The sequence below is a fragment of the Zalophus californianus genome, chromosome 11, assembly GCF_009762305.2.
Source record: "Zalophus californianus isolate mZalCal1 chromosome 11, mZalCal1.pri.v2, whole genome shotgun sequence".
NCBI classification, from domain to species: domain Eukaryota; kingdom Metazoa; phylum Chordata; class Mammalia; order Carnivora; family Otariidae; genus Zalophus; species Zalophus californianus.
The window spans coordinates 62,418,707-62,440,919 of record NC_045605.1 but is presented as its reverse complement, the minus strand read 5'-3'; the positions used below and the strand labels follow the sequence as shown (position 1 = coordinate 62,440,919).

Below are 22,213 nucleotides of genomic sequence, written 5' to 3'. Positions count from 1 at the left end.
TTTCTTTGTACCATTTGTACACCTCTCAAATCCAAAACACCTTTTGACTCAACCTACTCACAGTCAAAAGGACAGGAGGGAAAGGGCCCACACTCTTCCAGTTCTTTGATACTCTCCAGCTCTGCCTGATTTCACATCTTCCCATTTTCTCTCGCAAGTTGACTCTCAAGCCCCTTCCCCACTCCCTGCCCAGCTTCCATCTCATTTTCCTTTTCTGGGGACGATACCCTGAGTTAGACCAGCAGCCGCAAATCTCCTCCTTCCAATACCTTCCTTCCAATCTCTAGCCTCCAATTTGGAATGAGAGAAGAGGGGAGGGAAAGAGGGCTAAGCAACGAGGAAGGGACAGGGATAGAGCCCGAGATAAACAGAAGCGACTAGGAGGGTATGGAGAGATTAAGATGGAAGAAGAGGATGGGGAAAGAGGAGGAGAGAGGACAGACGGGAGGCAGAAGGGAATGGGGAGAGGTGGGAGGAAAGGGGGATGAGGAGGAATCGGGGAGAAAGGGCAGTGAGAAGGGGTTGGGGAGAAAGCAGAAGAGAAGAGGACAGAAGAGGATGGGGCGATGGGGAAGGAAGCCGGGTGTAAGAGAAGGGTTGAGAAAGGAGATGAGGAGAATTTGATAACAGAAAAGACGCAGGGGAGAGAGGACCGAGGGCAGGGGATGGGAAGAAGAGGGTGGAGAGAAAAGGATGAGAAGGGGATGGGGAGAAAGGGAGAGGAGATGGAGAGAAAGGGGTGGAAGGGAGAAGGGCTGGACAAGAGGGCGAACAGGACGGTGAGGGAGAAGAGGGGACGATGGGGGAATAGGGGCTGGGAAAGAAGACGGAGGAAGGGGACGTGGGAGAAGATGTCGAGATCGGGCTGGGAGGAGGGGGCCGGGCGAAGTGACCGAGAACGGGAACTTGAGGACCGCGCGGCGCTGGGGCCGGATCCGGCGCCGGGGACTGGGGCCGGGAAGTCGAGGGGCGGAGGGAGGACGGGCTGGAGGTGGGGGGGGCCGCGGCGCGGAGCGCGGGTGGGGGCGGGGGCGGGGGCTCCGCGGGCGGAGGGGCGGGGGCTCGGGTTACCGCGCGGAGGGCGGGGGAGGGGAGGGGAGGGGGCGCGGGGCAGCGGCGGCGAATCTCGCATCCTCCGCGGGGCGGCTGTGGAGGAGGCGGCGCCGCGGCGGCGGCGGGGGAGAGACGGACCGACGGCCAGGGGCGCACGGACCGACGGCCGGCTGCCCGGAGCTGATCGCGGGCCCGGAGACAGCGGCGGCGGACGATGCGCGGCCCCAGGCCCCGCGCGGGCGGGCGCTGCCCGGGGGGCTGACCGCGGCCGGACGGCGCCCCAGGACCGGGCGAGGGAGCCCGCGCCGCGCGGAGGTCAGTGCCCGCGCCCGCCCGGCCCGTCCGGCCGCGCCCGCCCGGCCCGCTGGCCTCTCCCGGGCGGCGGCGGCGGCGGCGGCGGAGCCGGGGGCTTTGTTCTGAGCCGGAGACAATGGGGGAGGGGGGGCCTGGGCCTGCGGGACTAGGGCGAGCGTGAACGTGAGCGTGGGGGCAGGGCCTGGGGGTCTTTGTGTGCGTGTGTCATCGAGTCGGGTGTGCGGCAGCGTGAAAGTGTGAGGGGGGTGTGGGTGCGGGGTGCGGGCAGGGTGTGTGTGTGCTACTCCGAATGAGTGCATCGGAAGAGTGTGAGTCAGTGCGTGTCACTGGGAGGTTGTGTGTCCGTGTGTATCTGTCTGGTTGTGTGTGTATGTGCGTGTCACTCCGAGAGTGTGGGGGTCAGAATGAGTGTGTGTCATGGTGAGCAAGTCCCAGTGAGGGTGTGTGTGTGTGTGTGTGTGTGTGTGTGTGTGTGTGTGTGTTCTCTGCCTCTGTGGGAACCATGTGTCAGAATGTGGAGGATGGGTGTGTGACAGAGAGAAGTGAGACAGAGACAAAGAAACTAAGGGGGAGAAGTAAAGGGAAACAGAGGAGATACAGGCAAAGCCTGAAGTGGAGGTGGGTCACCCAGACTGGTGCTCTGAGTTTGTGTCCATGACGCCTACATCAGAATCTTGTTCAGGGGACAGAGGGAGGTCACCACAGGCCTGGTCCCACGTGGAGGGGGTGGGGAGAGGGAGGTCTAGAAGCACAATGAACTCAGTGTGGCGTGGGTTGGGCCCGCAGCCATGGGGTCATAGGCCAGAAAAATATTGTTACTTATGTCAACTCCTCAAATACTCACAGGGGACATAGTCATAGCCCTACTCAACCCACAAGGGACACAGTCCTAGGAAACACACATCCACAAGAAATGCCTTCACGGCCATCACACCCCCCCCCCCCCCGCCCCAGGAAGCAGAGCTAACAACACACACCTACAGAAGATGCTCTCAGGACAACACACACCCACTGCAGAATTGGTGCAGCCAACACATTCCCACAGGTTCATTGTCAAGGCCAACACATACCACAGGAGACACTATTACTGCCAGCACTTTCCTGCAGACACTGGCACAGCCATGCACATCCACTGCAGACGCTGGCACAGCCAACCCATCATCTAGGTTGTACTTCCTCACAGCTGCCTATACATAGCAGGGGCCCCAGAGACCTGACACTAACAGGAGGCCGTGTTACAATCACCCTTACCACACACTTGCTTGTACAACCCACAGGAGACACACTTTCAGGTGACATGAATACACCAGGAGTGAGCTGTCCCAATTGCTAAACAAGTTCCCATTAACTTATGATGCTCACACCATTACTCCTTCTCATCCATAAACCTCCCAGGCTTAACCTCTTGTTCCCTGAAAACTGGAGACCTGGATCAGTCTTCCCCTCACCCTATATCCTGCCATGATGCTAAGTGTCCTTCTAATATCCTGGCCTCACAGTTTCTTGAGCTCCTTAGCTCCAGTTATGTTCTACTTCCCTCCCAGGACCACTTTGTAGAACTGGTCCATCTCTAAAGTTGTAAACTCTTCCATTCCACTCTGCCAGTAGCTTCCTATGTCCTTCCAGCTCTCAGATGCCCTCACTCCCATTAACTTATTCTTCAACCTCATAAGGACCTCTTGCCCTTGACATCTTTGCTTTCTCCTGATCTGCCCCTTTCTGGCTTTGTACTTTCCTTCCAGTTTACATACCCAGGACTGTCCCTTTAGACACTCCCTGGCCACTCTGTCCCATTGTCCTTGAACCCAACCACCATCCCACAAAGCTTCAACCCAAATTCTCAACCACACCAGGTGATGCTTCTATAAATTCCACCTTCAACTGGCTCTCCATAAATAAATAAATAAAATTTTTTTCTATTTTCTTCATACCCCTTAACTTCACATCCCTCACCCCATTGTTTACAGCAGATTAAGTAGTCAAACCACTGGTTCATTCATTCAGTAAACCCATATTAATTACCTCCCCTGTGCCAGGCAGTGTGGTGGGTGCTGGCATTACAAGGGTGAATGAAATGGACATGGTCCTTGCCCTTATAGAGCTTACAGGCTATCAGGTGAGTGCTGTAACATGGCAGCACACAGCAAGGAAAGCTAAGCCAATGTAGGGGTGGGCCAGAAGAGGCTTTCTGGAGGAAATGATGTTTAAGCTTAAGCTTGATGGATAAATAAGGAGTCAGCAGAGGAGAGCTGGCGATGAGATGGACTGGGTGGGGAATATTCAAAGCCATGGAAGCAAGCATGGAAAAGTCCACTTGCAAAAAGCATTGTATATCTGAGAGAAAAAGCAACCCAGTGAGCCTGGCACTAATAGCATGATGTGAGGAGAGGTGAGAAAGTCTGGGAGAGGTGGATAGACAGTTAGTTAGATCATGCAGTTCTTGTAGGCCATAGGAAAAAGATTATCTAGTCCAAAAATAATGGAGAGTCACCTAATTATTTGAGGCTATAGTGTGATATGATCAGATCTGGTTTAGAACTACCAGTCTGACAGTGTGAAGACTGAAGGGCAGGCTCTGAAAAGGAGGATGGTTTGCTCTTGCAGGAAGCCAGGAGGAGAGAACCCTGGCCTGAACTGGAGTGGTGGCAGCAGAGAAGGAGAAAGTAGATGGTTTAAAGAGCTGTGTAGGCAGCGGGGTCAGCAGGGCTCAGTGGCAGAATGGATGTGGAGGGTGAAGGAAAGGGAGGCAGTAAGAGTAGATAAGCTGGTCTTACTCACTGAGAAAAGTGAGGCCATCCAGTTTGAATTACCTTAGCTTCCTGCCTCCTTCCTCAAATTTTATCTGTATTCTCCTCAATCTTTTCTCCTTTCCTATAATTATGAAGAGGTGTCTCTTCTATTTAAGACTACTTCATCCATCCCCTCCCGCCTCCATGGGGACCTAACTCAACTAATTATGCTGTGTCTTATCCATGTCTCCAGTTTCTCCCTTTATACCCCTTCCTCCTGTGAGCATACACAGAGCCTCCAGTCTCCCCTGCCTCCCTTAACTCAGTAATCCCCAATGAGCTAAACTAAGCTAAACTCATTGGAAATTACGACCGCTTGGTGTGGTTGAGAATTTAGGTTGAGACTTTGTGGGATGGGTGGGCTCAAGAACAATGGGACAAAGAGTGGCCAGGGAGTGTCTGAAAAGTGATCTCTCACTTTGCTTCACTGTGAAAGGGTCTTCTGCATGGAGCTGTGCCCACTTCCCCTTTCCTGCCCTTCCAGTATAATGGCTCTCCTAAGAGAAAGTGACTTCTCACCTGCCAAAACTAGAGGTTCTTTTCAAAAGTCCTCAACCGCTTGACCCCTTGGCATGGTCTGACATTGTTGATCATTCTTTTCCCTTTGAGCCACTCTTGTCTTATGGCTTCTGAGCCACGATTTTATTCTGTCCACATTTAGTGAGCTCTCAAGTGCCAACCACACTGCTAGGTGATATGAACACTATGAGAGAAGACACTATTCCTACCCTCGGGAAGTTTAAACCTCAGGGGAGGAGACAGGCAGATAAACAGATGATTACCATAGGATGGGGTCCGTGCATCTCTCTCCCCAGAGGTCCTCCTTACCCTTCCTTCCCACTCTGCTTTGAGGGCTCCTCTGGGGAGCCCCTAAATGTTACCATTCCTTAGGGTTCTGACTTGGATCTTCTCATTTTCTCACTGTATACACTCCTCTAGACGATCCATCTCATTCATTTCCGGGGCTTTATCACCTGTATAGGCTGATGACTCCCAAACATCTACCTCTTCCAGACCTCTCTTCTGACCTCCAGACCTCCATATCTGCTTCCTACCTGATCTTTGCTGAATAGCTCACAAGCCCCTAAATGTCCAAACCTGAACTCATTCCTTCCTCCCCCAAACCACCATCGCTACTCAGTTATCAAGCTACACATCCAGAAATTAACTGCAGCCAATTCCTTCTCCACATGTCTTTTTCCAACCCAGAAAGTCACCGGAACCTGCTGGTCCTACCTCCTTTCCAGCTTTCTCTGGCATCCCATTCCCTTTGCTCCATGGTCCCCCTACAGCACTCACCTCACCGTCCTTCCACGTAAATTACTGCAAGAGTCTCCTCACTTGTCTCCCTAGACTTCTAGTCTTCCCTCTTCCAGTCCATTCTTTTCATTGCAGCAAAAGGGATCTCTCTAAAGTGCAAGTCTAGCCATGCATTCCCTGCTCAGTATTCTGCAGTGTCTTTCCATTATCTTGGGTGAACTCTACTTTATTGAGGCTTATGAGATCCCTCAGGATCTGACTCTCCAGCCTCATCAACTGTCTCATTTCCCTACCTTCCTCACATTGCAAGTTCTAGCCATACTGAATTCCTTGTAGTTCCTCAGAGGCACGGTATTCTTCCATGCTCTGGACCTTAGCTCATACTGCTCTCTACCCAGAAAAGCCCTTCACTCCCCTCTTCTTCTGGCTAGCCCCTTCCCATCCTCAGATCTAGTCTCAAACCCTGCCTTGCCTCTCAAACTCAGCGTGCAGGCTTGAGACCCTCTTGTCTCACTCTTGTCATTGCCTCTTCCCTGTTCTGTATCTTTGGGCTGGGGCCTCTCGATGGCAGGGTTACATATTATATTTGTCATGTCCCCAGGGGCCCTCCACATTCACATTCATGACAATGAACAAATGAATGAAGGATGCAAACTACCCTTCCTCATCCTGTGCCCTCCCCTCTGCCTTTTACCTGGGCTTCTCTGTTCCTGGATCCTCTTCCTTCCTTCTCTGTACTTTATTTCTCTTTCATTCAGTTTAGCAAATTATTTCAGGAGCACCAGAAGTTTGCAGATTCAAATATATTGCACCAGGTGCCTATTTGGGTTCCTGGAAGGAGATGAAAATGAGGAAGCTGTGACCTGCCATGAGGCCACGAGGCACTGTAGTGCCCACCATCCACTTCGCCCCACCAAACCCCCTTCCTGAGAGGTGCTGTCGGCTGCTCCTTCCTCCAACAGCCCTCCCACACAACCACTCTGGGCCCTCCCAAATCCTGGCACCCTTCATCCTGCCCCTCCCCGTATCAGGTTCCCAGACACTTGTGCCCTCTTCCTCTTCCCTGTCCAGCCTATCAGTGGCAACAGAAGCAAGACCGGACTGTCTGATGCCTTGCGACCTGCAAGCAAAAGCCCCTCCCAGGGGTTCAGGCTGTTGGATCCCATCTTCTTCCTGGCTTCCTGCTGCCTGCCCCATCTTTTGGCTCCAGGGCCCATGTTTCCTGGGTAACCCTCTGACTTCCAAGAATTTTCAACTACTGACACTTGGGAGGGGCTACTACTCAGTTCCTGTGTCCCCTGGTGAGAGAGCTCCTCCTCCCATCAGTCAGCCTGTAACCCCCAAGTGTGAGTCAGGATGCCCCTCTCTGTTCCCTTGGCACACCAGAATGTCCTTGTTTATGTTTCTCCCTAAGCTGCTCATAGAAGGAGCTGTTATCTATCAGAGGCCAGACGGGCACCACCGTTTTGGTTGGTGAGGAAGGAGGAGGAGAAGGAAAGGGAGGAAAGGAGGGGGGGTGGAGGCTCCCCCTCTGACCTTCCAGCCACATCATCTGCCACCTGGGTGACCTTAGCTTCTCTGAGCTCCCCTTTCTTTTCGTCACAATGGAGGTAATATTAAGAGAGTTGTTTGAGAATTCAGAAAGAAAACAACTCTTAAGGATTCAACTCTTAACTTAGCTAATTTTACTTCCAACATCTCCGTCCCTCTACTGTGTTCTCCTGCCCCTCAACCTCTCACTTCCCTACACTTGTTCTTCCCTCTTGGTATCTCTGGGTTGCTGCTATATTCTCACCTCCTCTGCTTGCTCCAGCCTCGCCGCCTCCTCTGCAGCCCAGACTCTGATTGTCAGGGTCAGACCTTAGGAAGAGGCCCTTGCTGCCCATCACCACCACCCCTTGCTCCCTCACCCTGCCCTGCCTACGTGTGAACACCACAAAGGCAGGGACTCCCATCTGTCCAAGTCACTGCTTTATCTCTACTGCTTAGTATGATGGTTGGCCCATCTTCAGTAGATATTTGTTGAATAAATCGATTAATGAATCATTTCACATGCATGCCCTGAGTTTGCCTCTCCCCGTTTTCTCTTTGTCTCCTAGAGACCTCCAAGCATCCTCTGGTCCCTTCTCCTGTCTCACCACCTGGGCCCATTGCCCACCTGACCCTCTGCCTGGCCTGGCAGTATCCTCATCACTGATCTGCTCTAACCCACCTTGTGCATGTTGCCAGAGTTATTCTCCTATAGCAGAATTCTGCTTGTTCTCCTTCCCGGTTGTGTTGCCTGGCCAGTGACATGACCCTTCATCAGAGCACTCCAAGCCTTCCAGCAGAGAAGCAATATAAGGAAACAATGCACTAGCTTTGGAGTCCATCAGAGCTGGGTCCCGCATTTCTCTGCCACCCGCTGAACCTCAAGTTTCCTCATCTGTGAACTAACACTTGTCTGAGGGTTATTTCGTGTGTCTGCCATACAACAACAGCAGCTGATCACTGTGTGCCAGGTGATGTGCTAAGTTTTTGGTAACATTCTTTCATTTAAAACTCTTGTCAACCATATAAAGTGGGCACTTTAATCCCCACATTACAGAGGAGGAAACTGAGAAAAGCTGAACAACTCACCTAGGGCTACACTGTAAGTGGCAACGTCAGAATTTGCACTGAAGTCTGCCTCACAGCAGAGCCCATCTTCTAATCACGCCTGTGCGCTTACAACACAAGAACTGTGTGCCAGACACCATTCTAACCACAAACACAGTGTAGTAAGTACTATTATTGTCCCTATTTTATAAAGGAAGAACTAGAAGCATTGAGAAATTGAGTGGCTTGCCAGAGGTTACACAGCTAGAAAGTGTGAAGCTGGGCAAAACACATTTGGTTTGGCCAAGTCCACGTCTTCACCACTTCATCTGTCCTATCCCTAATGTGATATATTGCCTCCCTATTGTAGAAGTGCAGTGTGTATTGATCAATCACTCTATGCTGACGTCTGGTCTACGGTGAGTTGTTTAGTTGATTTATTCTCTATTATTCCCCACTGCAGGACGCTTGCACCCTTCGGACTCTCCTGAAACTATTCTCCCCAGATCTCCAGCAAACTCCTTACTGCTAAAATCAATGGCCACTTCTCAGCCCTCATCCTATTTGAAGTCTCTGCAGCTTTGGACACTATCGATCCCTACCTTCTTGTTGAAATATTTCCTCCCTTAACTTCTGTGATACTGCCTCCTCTTTTTTTTTTCTTTCTCCTCCAGGAGGAATAAAGGTCTTCTCAGTCTGCCCCTTAGATGTGACTCCTCCTCAGGGTACTATCCTAGACTCTCTTCTCCCTCTGCACATCCTAGCTGATGGGTCTCCATGCCCATGGTTTTCTGTTAACCCTGGATTTGTCCAAATCCCTATCTCCAACCCAGACCTCTCTTCTAAGCTCTAGACCTGCAAATCCAACTGTGCCTGGGACATTGCCACGTGGAGTCCCCATTGGGCACCTGAGAAATGGCTTCTCTCCTCTGTGGTGTCCTAATGGCACCACTTTAGTAACCAGGCCAAAACCCTGGAAGTCAATCTGGCGCTTGCATTCCACCACCCTTCCCGAAGGGTCAGTGGCCAGTGGCCAAAGCTCACCACTTTTATCTGTGTCTTCTTGATCCCACTGCTACTGACCTGGGCTGTCACAGAAAGCTCATACCTGGTCCCCCTCCTCCCATGGGTTCTCTTCTTCAGGCCTCCACTGTCTGGCTAGGATTCCCTCCCTTCAACTGCCCTATCATTTCTGCCTTTCTCCATCTCTCCCTTCTCCCTGCATCCCGGGCAGCATGAAGTGCATAGTCTTGGGATCAAACTGGGGCTGTGTTAACTCAGGAAAGTTGTTTCATGCTAAGCCTGTTTCCTCAGTGGAAGGCAGGACACCTTCCTCACAGGGTTAATGTGATTAAGTGAGATACTGTCTGTGAACTGCCTGGCGTAGAACCCAGCACACTGTGTTCAGGAAAGAGGCTTTCCCTCCACTCATATCTGTCCTTAGCCTCTCCCTGAAGTGGCTCCTGGGCACCAGTCCTCTGGAGGGATGCAGCCCTCCCATGGGTTGTCCAGGGATACCCTGGGAGGCCAGTTTGCCTTTCTTCTCCTCCCTCCCCCTCCCTCTCTTCTTCACTCTCCTCTCCTCTGTCCCCCAGTACAGCTCTGCCTCCCGCCTCTGTTTACCTCCCTACACCTCTCTGGGCTAGCTGTAGCCGACTCTGACTTAGCTCCCCTCTCTGTAGTAACTGGCTTGTTCTCTCCTTTGCCCTTTGCCACACGTGCTCTCTCCTTTGTCACACTAGCTCACTCTCCCGCAGTCTTGCCCCCAACCACCCCCACCAGCATTCTCAGTCTCTTCCTCTCCCCTTTATGCCTGGCCCTCCCTTTGCTTACCAAGGCTACCCTCTTCTTCTGCCACTTCTGCTCCAATCTGCCTTTCCAGTCCCCCCCCCACCACACACCCACCCTGTTGTCTTTCTGGTCCCTGCCCCTCCCTGGCCCTAGGACAGGAAGTTGAGGGAGGAGGCCTGGGCGGTGCCAGCTCCCCCAGCCTGCTTCCCTTCTGTACCTCCGCCACTCCTCTACTTCCTCCTGGAGGACCCCCTTCCCTTATGTTCCCCCTACTTCTCCTCCCCAACCCACCTCTCTTTCCTCTCCCATGCTCCCCCTGCTCCTGGGTCCTGTAGACACACAGGCTGTGGTGGGGTGGGGGGGAGGATTGACATCACATTGCAGGCCCCAATGAACAGCCTCGCCCCTCCCCCTCCTAATGAGAACCAGCTGTGGTTCCAGAGGCCCAGATGTGGGGCTAGAGGGGGAGAGCAGGATGGAGCCAGAGGACAGAGCAACAGGACCGGAACAGGGAGGGCACGCAGCAAGGCAGAACTGGGTGGGAGAGAAGTGACTGATCTGAAGGCAGAAAGAAGACAGGTCTGGGCAGGAGGCAGGTGGACAGCTGAGGCCAGATCTGGGGGGAAGGGACAGGACAGACCTGGAAAGGGAAAGAGACAGGAATAGGGAGGAGGAACAAGTGCTGGGGAAGAGGCTGTGAGAAGCATTGGACAGATGGGGAGATGGTGCTGAGAGGAGAGCTGGAGAGAGGATGAGACGGTCTCTGGAGAGAGTCTGGAGTACGAGTTTGGAACTAGAAGCCCTGGAGCAGGAAGTGATGAGGCACAGTCCAGACAGAGGCCCCAGGGACCGAAAGGTCACAGCTGCAGCCACAGAGCTGACCACGAGTGCCCCGGCAGCATGTGTGAGAGCATGCCTGTGTGTGGGTGGGTCTTCAAGTGTGTGCGCGCGTGCCTGCCACTGTGTCTGTGCACACGTGGAAGTTCATCTGTCTGTGTACGTGGGAGGGAGGGTGTATGTGAGTATGCCTGTGTGTATGTGTGCAGGAGGGTAACATGGGAAGGTGCCTGTCCACGTGAGGCCTGTAAGAAGGTTGTCCTTCTCTGTGCACAAAGCATGCGTGTGTGGATCTCTGTGTATGCCTGCATGTGTGTGTGGCAGGGCACAGGATCCATGGGAATGAATATCCCCATCTCTGTGTGTGAAAATACGCTTCTCTGTAAGGAGGGGTATCTACGTATGTGCACTGATTGCATATATGTTAAAGTAGCCCCTGCTCATGTATGTATGTGTGTTAACTGTGCCTGTCTGTATGTGAGTCTGTGCATCTGTGTATCTGGCTGTGGGTGGGTGTGTGACTTTCTGAGTATGCACCGATGTGTGTCCACTGTGAGACTGTACTGGGGGAGTTTGCATTGGAGAGGAACCCCGCTTGGGTGATGAGGAGGGCAGGGTCTACACAGGTTGGAGAAGGGGCATCTGTCTGGGCCTGAATCCCTTTTCTTCAAGGCTGCTCATTCACCTGAGCTTTTATCTCATACCATTCATATATCCTTTTGTTCAGAAAACGTATTGATCATGTACCATACTCTGTGCTACACAGAAAGGTGAATGAGATACAATCCTGGCCTTCATAGAGCTGACATTCTGTCTCTGGATGTGGAGACAGAGAACCTTAATACAGTAATAAATACATTGACCTCATTGTCCATTATCTTCTCTTCCCACCAACTGAATAGGACCATCTCTAACCCCTTGACCCCTAACCCAGTCTCTAGGCCTACATCCCTGACCTGAGACCCTGGGCCATCCCCGGACACTCAGCCTCTCCCCGCACTGAGTCAGACCTATGTTCACTCCGACCTCCTTGTTCTGAATTCCTCTGACCTGTTTACCCCATGTGGCAGTTCCATGAGCTCCTCAGACTTGAGTCCCCAAGGACAGGGGTCTTAGTGCACACAGAGAACTCCAGAACTCTGAAGCCAGGATGAAGGGATCCATCTACCAGATGCTCAGCTCTAGGCTCTTTGCTTCCATTGTCTTTAATTCTCACAGAATCATATGGATTAGGAAAATAACTCAAACTCTAGAATCCCTGCTCTTTTTATTGCCTCACACAGGTGGGGGTTGGAAGTGTAAGCGAGAGGTCAGAACTCCCTTGGGAGGACAGGAAGTCCTAAAGCAGAGGTAATACATAAAACCCGAGGACACAGTTCTGTAGCCACAGGACTGACCACAGTGCCTCAGGGACACAGGCTCTCATTGTGTTTGTGTATGTCATCTGAGTTGGCATGTCCACAGACATTTCTGTCTGTGTCAGCATGTGAGTGTGGTGGCGTAGAATTAAAAGGCTCTGAATATGCATTCAGCCCTGATGGCCTCTCACTCTGTGCTGGACAGAAACCAACTAAGACCCTGAACTTGCTGCCCTCAAGGGAGCTGCAATTCAGGGCTGCCGTGCAATTTATCGTCAGTGTGACCAACGGCAGTGGGAGCCCAGTAGAGGGTAGGAGGGGCTCTTGCAGGTGCGGGGAGAGAGATGTTGCAGAAAATCCCACAGGAGACAGGACATTTGAACCAGATCTTGAAGTCTGAGTGGAGATGGCCACTTGGAAAGGATGTTTAAAGGATATCTCAGGGTGAGAGAGTAGTACATACAGGGCAAGGAGTGGGAAGGAACTTGGGGATGGCTTTAGTGTTGGGATGCAGGGTGTGGTGGAAGACAGTAAAGGTGGGGTGCACTAGAGAGGCAGCAGGGCTCAGATCAGGAAGATATATTAAGGAAGCTGTACTTTATCTTTTGGGCTAGAAGTTTTACACCTAGTGTCCATGAACCCCCTGAAACTGCCAACACGGTTTGTGTGTATGTGTATCTGCAGAAAGGGACAGCAGTTTTCTGCTGTCAGTAATGGGGAACCCATGGAAGCCTCTCTTCAGGAGTGATTTGGTGAAATCTATGTGGATAGCTTTGGTCAGGTGGAGATGGGTCAGACGATCCAAGCCAGGAGGCAGGGGGAGCAGTTAGGGGCTGTTGTAGGAATCAAAGGAGAGAATGTTCTCTCCTTTCCAGCACCCCTAGTGCTCAGACTGGGACAGTAGCAGTGCAAAGAGAGAGGAAAGGGCAGACTTGAGACTTGTCTCATTGAGATGGTCAGGTTTTGATAACTAACTGGAAATCAGACTGAAGAAAAGCAAGGGAGCAAGGAGAGCTTCTGAGTGGTGATGCTGCTCACAGGATAGAGAATGGAGGAAGAAAATCAGCTTGAGGAGAGGGTTAGGGATATGTTGTTAAGGAAGTCCAGTATATATAGCCGGCCATGTGTCTCCAGAGCTGGAGATGGACGGAAATTGGAAAGGCGTCAGCAATTGGACAGTGCATAAAAAATAACTGATGCAATTGAATTGAAGGCACGGGAATGGATAAGATCACCCAGGCAGAATAGGGAGGAGACTTGAAAAAGATGTGGCCCAGGATTGAGGCCTGAAGAGCACCAATTTTTAAGGGATGGGCAGAGGAAGAAGAATTTGTGTAGGAAATTGAGGGGTAGACAGAGAAGTACAATGGAAGCAAGAAGTGGGATATCACCATGTGAAGCCAGGAGGAGTAGGCTCCAAGAAGCCAATGATCAGTGATCCAGTGTTCCAGAAAGATCCAGTAAGAGGAAGATAAGAAAAAAGTGTTCATTGGATGTAGAGCATGCAGATGACCGGAAGTCTAGTGAGAGCATTGTCACAGGAGGGGAAGCCTCATGGCATGGAGGGAGGAGGATGTGAGAAGGGAGAAACTGGGGGAAATGAACCAAGCTTTCAGAGCGGGCAACCTCTCCAATGATTCTGCTCTCCCTCCATTACTAAGGCCTTCATATGAGGCTTGAGGCCTCTTCCCTCTTGAACTTATGCAGTGTTTGAAACCCTGGCTCCCCTTGGCCTCAGAGGCACTGTCCCTCTCTGGGTTTCTTTTTGTCTCCCTCGCTGGCCAGTTAAGGATACCTTTCTCCAGTTGATGGTTAAGGCCAGAAATTTGCCCATCATCCTTGACTGCTCACAATCCCTTCAAGCTGTCATCAAACCCTGCCTGTTCCACCTCCTAAGCCTCCTGCAGACCTATCCACTTCTCACCATTTTCATTGCTAACACTCATCCAAGTCACCATCAAAGCACCACCATCACCTGGACTCCCACAAGTGTATTATAGGGGCTGTCCTAAGATAACGGTCCCATGTGCATACCTTCTGTTTTCCAAAGGGCACCTATCTATGGTGATCATCACAAAATATAAGTCATATCATGGCACCTCTTCTTAAAATGCTTTTGTGACTTCCCTTACCCCTAGAAATAAATCCAACTCATCCATATGGCTTATGAGTCCCTGCCCCATTTCTATCCCCTTCCCCTAGCACTCTACACCTCTACACCTCACACACATTGTCCCTACCCACCCCCAAACACTCTCAGCCTTTTCTTCACTGTAGACCCTAAGCCTTCCCTCTGTCTGTTCCCTCTTAATGTTCTCTCCTTTCCATAACCCCCTTTTCTGCCCACCACTGCCTAGCCAACACGTACTCATTAGGTAGATCCTGACTTGAAGGTCACGTCCTCAGAGAAGTTCTCTCTGACTCCCTGACTATGGCAAACCCCTCTTCTATATATGCCCTCAGAGCTGCTTGTACTTCTTAGAGCCCTTATCATACTTGTAATTACTTGTCCAATCCCTGGACTGTGACATCCCTGATGCCAGGGACTGTTTCCTTTAGTCACTGATGTGTTCCCAATCCCTTGTTGAATGGAGAAGGAAATGGGGCTAAGGGAATACATATATATTCTTATATATAGGAATTCCTGTATATTCCTGTGCTGATAGAAAGCTCAAGAACATGATGGTTCGAGGTGAAGTTTGATGATTCAGGTGAGGTTACCAAAAGCACATGGTTATTGAGATATTAGTCCTGAATAAGAAGAAAAATGAGAAAGTATTGGCCATATTTTTAAGTCCAGACATGAAAGGAAGGGAGTCCAAGGGCATGAACAATAGGAAAAAACAATCTGCTCGGGGTAGGGTGTGGTTAGGGTGGGATGGGGACCTGCCAGGGAAAGACTGGAATGGGTCCTGAGGAGTTCTGAAGCAGGAGCTTCTTGGGTCTGAGATGGATATATGGCAGCACAAATGCCCTATGGAGGGGCTGAACATGCTGGAGTCTTACTGTGGCTTAGATTCCAGTCTCCCTGGACCATTGATTCCACTCCCCTCCCCCCGCCCACCACCATCATGACATTTTTCCTTCTGCTTTTCTCCCAGGTCAGGGAGACTGAGCTGGAGCCAGGGCCCAAGCTGGACCTGATCCAAAGCCTGAGATCAAGCTGGGCCTGGAGCCTGGGCCGGAGCTGGAACCCAAGTCATAACTGGACTGCCCCTGTCATGCAGAAGGAGGCAGGCATTGCGCCTTCCTGCACTGGCATGCAGAGCTGCAGGCCCCTCCCCCTGCTACCGCTGCTGCTGCTGCTACTGCTAGGGGCTGGGGTGTCAGGTGCCTGGGGTCAGGCCGGGAGCTTGGACCTACAGATTGATGAGGAGCAGCCAGCAGGCACCCTGATTGGGGACATCAGTGCAGGGCTCCCTCCAGGCACGGCAGCGCCTCCCATGTACTTCATCTCCGCCCAAGAGGGCAGTGGGGTGGGCACAGACCTGGCCATCGATGAGCACAGCGGAATTGTCCGTACAGCCCGCGTCTTGGACCGTGAGCGGCGAGATCGCTACCGATTCACTGCAGTCACTCCTGATGGTGCCACCGTAGAAGTGACTGTGCGAGTGGCTGACATCAATGACCATGCTCCGGCTTTCCCACAGGCTCGGGCTGCCCTGCAGATTCCCGAGCATACAGCTCTCGGTACCCGCTACCCGTTGGAGCCTGCTCGTGACGCAGATGCTGGCCGCCTAGGAACCCAGGGCTATGCGCTGTCTGGTGATGGGGCTGGAGAGACCTTCCAGCTGGAGACACGTCCTGGTCCAGATGGGGCTCCCGTGCCAGAACTGGTAGTTACTGGGGAGCTGGACCGAGAGAACCGCTCACACTACATGCTGCAACTGGAGGCCTACGATGGTGGTTCACCCCCGCGGAGGGCCCAGGCCCTGCTGGATGTGACATTGCTGGACATCAATGACCATGCCCCAGCTTTCAATCAGAGCCGCTATCACGCTGTGGTGTCTGAGAGCCTGGCCCCTGGCAGTCCTGTCTTGCAGGTGTATGCATCTGATGCCGATGCTGGTGCCAATGGAGCTGTGACCTATGAGATCAACCGGAGGCAGAGTGAGGGTGATGGGCCCTTCTCCATTGACGCACACACAGGACTGCTGCGGCTGGAGCGGCCACTGGACTTTGAGCAACGGCGGGTCCATGAACTGGTGGTGCAGGCGCGGGACGGTGGGGCTCACCCTGAGCTGGGCTCAGCCTTTGTGACTGTGAACGTGCGAGATGCCAACGACAATCAGCCCTCCATGACTGTCATCTTCCTGAGTGCAGATGGCTCCCCGCGAGTGTCCGAGGCTGCCCCACCTGGACAGCTTGTTGCTCGCATCTCTGTGTCAGACCCAGATGATGGTGACTTTGCTCATGTCAACGTTTCCCTAGAGGGTGGAGAGGGCCATTTTGCCCTCAGCACTCAGGACAGTGTCATTTACTTGGTGTGCGTGGCTCGGCAGCTGGATCGGGAGGAGCGGGATGCTTATAACTTGCGGGTTACTGCCACAGACTCAGGCTCACCCCCACTGCGGGCTGAGGCTACCTTTGTGCTACATGTCACTGATGTCAATGACAATGCGCCTACCTTTGACCGTCAGCTCTACAGACCTGAGCCCCTTCCTGAAGTTGCACTGCCTGGCAGCTTCGTGGTGCGAGTGATGGCCCGGGATCCTGACCAGGGCAGTAATGGTCAGGTCACCTATAGCCTGGCCCCTGGTGCCCACACCCGCTGGTTCTCCATCGACCCCACTTCAGGCATCATTACCACGGCTGCCTCGCTGGACTATGAATTGGAACCTCAGCCACAGCTGATTGTGGTGGCCACAGATGGGGGCTTGCCTCCTCTTGCCTCGTCTGCCACAGTCAGTGTGGCCCTGCAAGATGTGAATGATAATGAGCCCCAGTTCCAGAGAACTTTCTACAATGCCTCACTGCCTGAGGGCACCCAGCCTGGAACCTGCTTCCTGCAGGTGGGTAAGTCCTGCACACAGCAGGATGCTGCTGTGGGCAGGAGTGAATTAAAGGGTCACAGGGGACTTCAGAACAGAAACCAAGCCTTGCAGGTGTATCTGTTTATGGTGACTTATGTCAGAGGGTTTGATCCTATCCCATGAGCTCCAAAGTCTGTACAGAGGGTGAGGGCTCATGACAAGATGAGAAAGCAGGGTGCAAGAGGTGGGCCAGGTAAGGCAGTTGAGGGAATTAAGATTGGATCTAGAGGAAAAAGTGTCCTGTGGTGTCAAGGAGGGAGAGAGACTCTACAGAATCTCAAAGCTGTTCTGAAAGGCAGAGATGGAGATTCTCTGCACCCATGTGGCTCCTGCTCTCCAAGAGAGATGCCAGCATTTACGGAGCCTTCATCCATTGCTCGGCTCTGCTAGAAGAAACCCCCATCTCCCTCCATGGAGCTGAGCCTTGATGAGACATTTGTGCTCAGGTACAAGGATGAGAGATAATAAGAACTATTAGTGAGATGCCATGTCCAGAGCAGGAAGGCCTCTCTGAGGAGGAGGTGGGAGCCCTGGACAGACTCTGGGAGCCACAGAGTGCCTGGAGGAGACAGAGGGGGCATGAAATTGAAGAGTCAGGCTGAGGTCAGATTACAGAAGTTCTTGGACACCAAGCTTTAAGGGGGTTAGGTCTTTACTTGGAAGGCAAAGGAGGTCACTGAACTTCTTTGAGCCAGAAAAGGGCATGATCAGATTGACTCATTTTTGTTTTTTGTTTTTTAAAGGCTATGTTTTTTGAAAAGTTTTAGATTCACAGCAAAATTGAGTTGAGGACAAAGATTTCCCATATATCCCCTGTCCCCATTCATGTACGCCCCTCCCACATTATCAGCATCCCCACCAGAGTGGTTCATTTGTTTCAGCTGATGAAACTACATTGACACATAATCACCCCAAACCCCCAAAAATAGTTTACATTAGGGTTCACTCCTGATGTTGTACATTGTATAGGTTTGGACAAATGTATAATGGATATATATAATGACATGCATTATGGTATTATACAGAGTAGTTTCACCATCCTAAAAATCCTCTGTGCTCTACCTATTCATCCCTCCCTCCTTTCTACAGATTGTTTTTTGGGGAAGCTAACTTGCTTTAAGGGTGAAGGATGGGTAAGTGATATATTCAAGAATTAACTTACCCACTATGAGCTTGGCACTGTGCCCGTCCCAGGGAACAAAGAAAGGACACGGTCTTGTTCCCAGGCAGGTCCCAGTCTAGACAGGGAGACACACCAGTAACTAGTGCTGCATCGGATGGCACATGAGGTGCTGTGGGAGTCTGGAGGAGGGCACCTTTGAAGAACCAATGAGACTTTGCCAAATGGATTATATAGAGTATATGGATGGGGATTCCAGGCCTTCAGACAGAGCTGCAGAACCCCATGATGTGTTCAGGTGACTGCATTGTTCAGATTGGCCTGAACTGTGCTGCTAAGAACTGCAGAGAGCTGAGACAAAATAGTAGAAACGGACCAGATTTACAAGCTGGTCTAGACATTGCCTAATATCCCCTCCAGAGGACAAAATCACTCCCAGTTGTGAACCACTGCTTTGTCTTAAAAATCACAGGGGGCTGGGGTGCCTGGGTGGCTCAGTCAGTTAAGCGTCTGTCGTCGGCTCTGGTCATGATCCAGGGTCCTGGGATCAAGCTCCACATTGGGCTCCCTACTCCGCGGGGAGCCTGCTTCTCTCTCCCACTCCCCTGCTTGTGCCCGCTCTCTCTCTCTTCTCTGTCAAATAAATAAATCTTTTTTTAAAAAAAGATAATTAAAAAAAATCACAGTGGGCTCAATGAGGGGCTCTGGGCAAATCTGGTATGTCTTTTGGGAAGATTGCTTTGGCTGCATCATGGAGTATGGATGCAGGACAGAAAACAGGAGGTAGGGAGGCCTTTTAGGAGACTAGTGCTTAAGGTCTTTACATCTCAGAAGTCCACCAGACCCCTGAGCATCTTTTCAGGGGCTGTCCGTTGGCCTAGACTTTAGGCAGTGCCTGGGCCCAGTTGACGCCTTGCCTTCTGGCTAGGGTATTTGCCTGCCTGCTGCTGTCCAGCTCCCACCCACTCTCCCATGTGTTTACTCTCCCTCTTGGCCCAGGACCAATGGGTGATGGCTTCCAAATTTCTTCCTCACTAGTGCTTGAAGAAAGAGAGTAACTCTCCAGGGGGTTTCCTGGAGTTTTTACTCTTAGTAACTATAGGGAAGTAGGAGTAAAAATGCCCACTGTGGTGTTCATACCTGTTAGAAGTCTTAATATTGGATTCATTCAGTATACATTTATCAAGTATCTACCAAGTGCTAGTCATTGTCTTAGGGACAAAGAATACAGTAATGAATGAGTCATTACCCCCTGCTTCATGGAGTTTATAGTCTAGAGGGGAGATTCTTGTACAAAAAAATAGTTGTACTGCAATAAAAAAAACTTCAATAATGGGGACTTATGTGAGGTACAGATAGCCATCCCCAAAGAGGTGACCCTTAAGCTGAGACTCACAGGCTGAGCAGGAGTTTGTGAGGGGGCCAGAGGGTGGGTAGGGGGGCTCCAGGCACAGAGCAGTGGGAGAGCCTGATTTGTGCAGGGCTGTAAGTGGCTCAGTGTCTGTCTCTGGAGTTCAAGGTGTGCAGTGGGAGAGTGGGAGGTGAGATGTGCAGGTAGGTCACACAGTGAGGAGTCAAGCCAAGCCAAGGCGTTTGAGCACTTCTCTTTAGAGAACGTTAAAGATTTTCTAGTAGAAGGGTAATATGATCATATTTGCTTTCTCAAAAGATGCTTTTGGTAGTCAGTAGTGGTTCATGACTGGGAGTGATTTTGCCCTCTGGAGGGGACATTAGGCAATGTCTAGAGACTTCTGATAGTCACAACTGGTGGGATGCTACTGGCATCTAGTGCACAGGGGCCAGGGATGCTGTCAAACATCCCATAATGCACATGACAGCACCACAACAAAGAATTATCTGGTCCAAACTGTCAGTCCTACCAAGGATCAGAAATCCTGGGGTAGAGGACAGATTGGAGGGTCAGACACCTATGAGAAAGGAATCACAATAGTCCAGGGGAGAGACGATTCAGGCCTAAATCAGGACAGTGATAATGGTGATGGAGAGGAATAGACAAATAGGAGAGATAGTGAGGATTTACTTAGTCTCCAGTTGATTGATATACCGGGAGAGGAAAAGGGAAGAACAGATTTCTGGCTTGAGCAACTGTGTGGATGGAAGAGTCATTAGAGGGGGTTGGAATGATCATGAGTTTAGTTTTGGACAGGTTGGATTTAAGGTGCCTGTGGGACATCCAATTGGAGATGTTGAGCAGGCATCTGGATGTACAGGTTTGGAGCTCAGAGGAGTGGTCTAGGTCAAAGTGCAGACAGTGGTCAAAGCCACGGAAGTGGATCCCTCAGTGGTCCAGAGGGAGCATGCAGAGTGAACGAGGCCAAGGAGAGATTCCAGGGAGCAACAGTGTATAAGAACAGGCAGGGGAAAGGGAGGCGGAGGAATCCGTGGAGGGGTTTGGCAGTGGGAGAAGCAGGAGACACCTGGGAAGGAGGTCGGGACGGGGTGGATGCAGTAAATTTGTGGCCTGGTAGGAACTTTAGAAAATTCACAGATAAGGGTCTTTATTTTCTCCCTGAAATAGTGCATTCGATGAGAGCTAGGGGTGGGTGGGGACAAAAGGAGAGAGATGAGTGGGAGAGGGAGCTGACCAAGGTTGGCCTGGACAGCAGGGCTGAGAGCCTGCTGGAAAGGGAGACTGTGCATTTGCAGTGGAACCTCTAGCAGGAGCTGCACAGGGCGGGAAATTCACTTCTGCCTTGGTCATTTCCAGTCAGTGGCCCCTACGCCTTTTGGGGTCACTTCCTGACAACTTCCCCTGACCACTATTTATTGCTTTCTTCCTGCAGCAAGTCAGAGGGCAAAGGTCTTTAACAGCTTCTGGAGATGGTGCCGCAGCTGTGCTGCAGCCTGCCTGGATTGATGTGGGGGGATGTTTGTCTCCTGGGATATCTGGGCCCACAGCCATAGTAAAGAGTTGGAGCAGGATCTGTTTCCAGGGTTCAGCCATGGCAGGGTCTTAGTGTCTCTCTGGAGGGTAAACAGTGCCACAAATCACTTCTGTCAAGGGCCTGGGCAACAATTAGAAGTCCTTGGCTAGCCTTCTCTCTGAGGAACATTTTCTGGCTAAGAAGAGGGAACTCTCCAGCCTCCTCTCACAGCATGACATGACCCTAGGACCCCTGTATCCACAGAGAGTACTTTGTCACAATCTACAGCAGTCAACACCAGCTAACACACTGTCAGGGGCCTAATGTGCACCCAACGTGTAAAATGTAGTTTGAAGGAAGGTTTTGTTGTCAGGGTAATCAGAATATCCACTTATTCAACAAATACACAGAGTAACTGCTGTGTGCCTGGCCATGCCCTAGACTCAGAAGCTTTCGGAATGATGTCTCCTCTGCTCTGGTTCTGAAATGTTCAGAGGCTCCTGACACTGGTGTCCGATAGTTCAGCTTTTCCTGAGCCAGTCTGGGGGATACCCAAGAATTAACCAGGAAATCCTTCCCCTACTTCTTAGTTTTGAGGAGCCCCCTGGACTTAATGACCTTGACATCCCATAGACTTGCCATTCTCCCTCTCTCACTTCCAGTGAGGTTGGCTTGAGAGGCAAGGAACGCCACAGGTGCATGAGCCACATCCATAAATTCACAGAGCAGACCCTGATCACTCCAGTGATTAGATCCCAAAATCAATCAGACCCAGCTCCGGAATGGCCAGACTCAGGAAAAAGCAGGGCTAGAACATCAGTACCAGTAATTCCATTGGTCATCTAGTTCTCTGCTCAGAGTGATTATGAGACTTGGTGATGGTCACTAACCCCACCTGTGGCCCACCTGGAATTTGCAGTCACAGCCCCAAGCACGCTCCTCTGTCAGTGCAGGTGGTCCTCATCATGTGCGGATTCTGTATTTGTAAATTTGCCAACTCTCTAAAATGTATTTGTAACCCCCGAATCAATACTCATGGAGCTTTTGCAGTCATTCCAGGACATGTGCAGAATGATGAAAAATTCAAGTGGACTGATGTGCACATTCCAGGCAATGCTCTGCCTTCATGTTTCAGCTCATACTGTAAACAAGGGTCCTTTCTGCAGTCTATTTAGTGCCACGTTTTTCACATTTT

General features: G+C 51.4%; 1 protein-coding gene across 2 annotated transcripts in view; it reads left to right on the top strand.

The window, feature by feature from the left end:
- The first annotated feature begins 1,131 nt into the window (after window positions 1-1,131).
- The window catches only part of DCHS1 (dachsous cadherin-related 1), a 35,397-nt gene continuing 14,315 nt past the window's right edge, over window positions 1,132-22,213 (top strand). Inside the window, exons 1-3 of one of the 2 annotated variants that reach the window (XM_027577996.2) lie at window positions 1,278-1,368; window positions 14,619-14,691; window positions 15,082-16,992. In XM_027577996.2, the coding sequence (XP_027433797.2) occupies window positions 14,683-14,691; window positions 15,082-16,992 (1,920 nt within the window). In that variant the 5' untranslated portion in view covers window positions 1,278-1,368; window positions 14,619-14,682. Of the gene's footprint in view, window positions 1,369-14,618; window positions 14,692-15,081; window positions 16,993-22,213 lie in introns of both variants that reach the window. The other variant, XM_027577997.2, reaches the window with a different exon arrangement.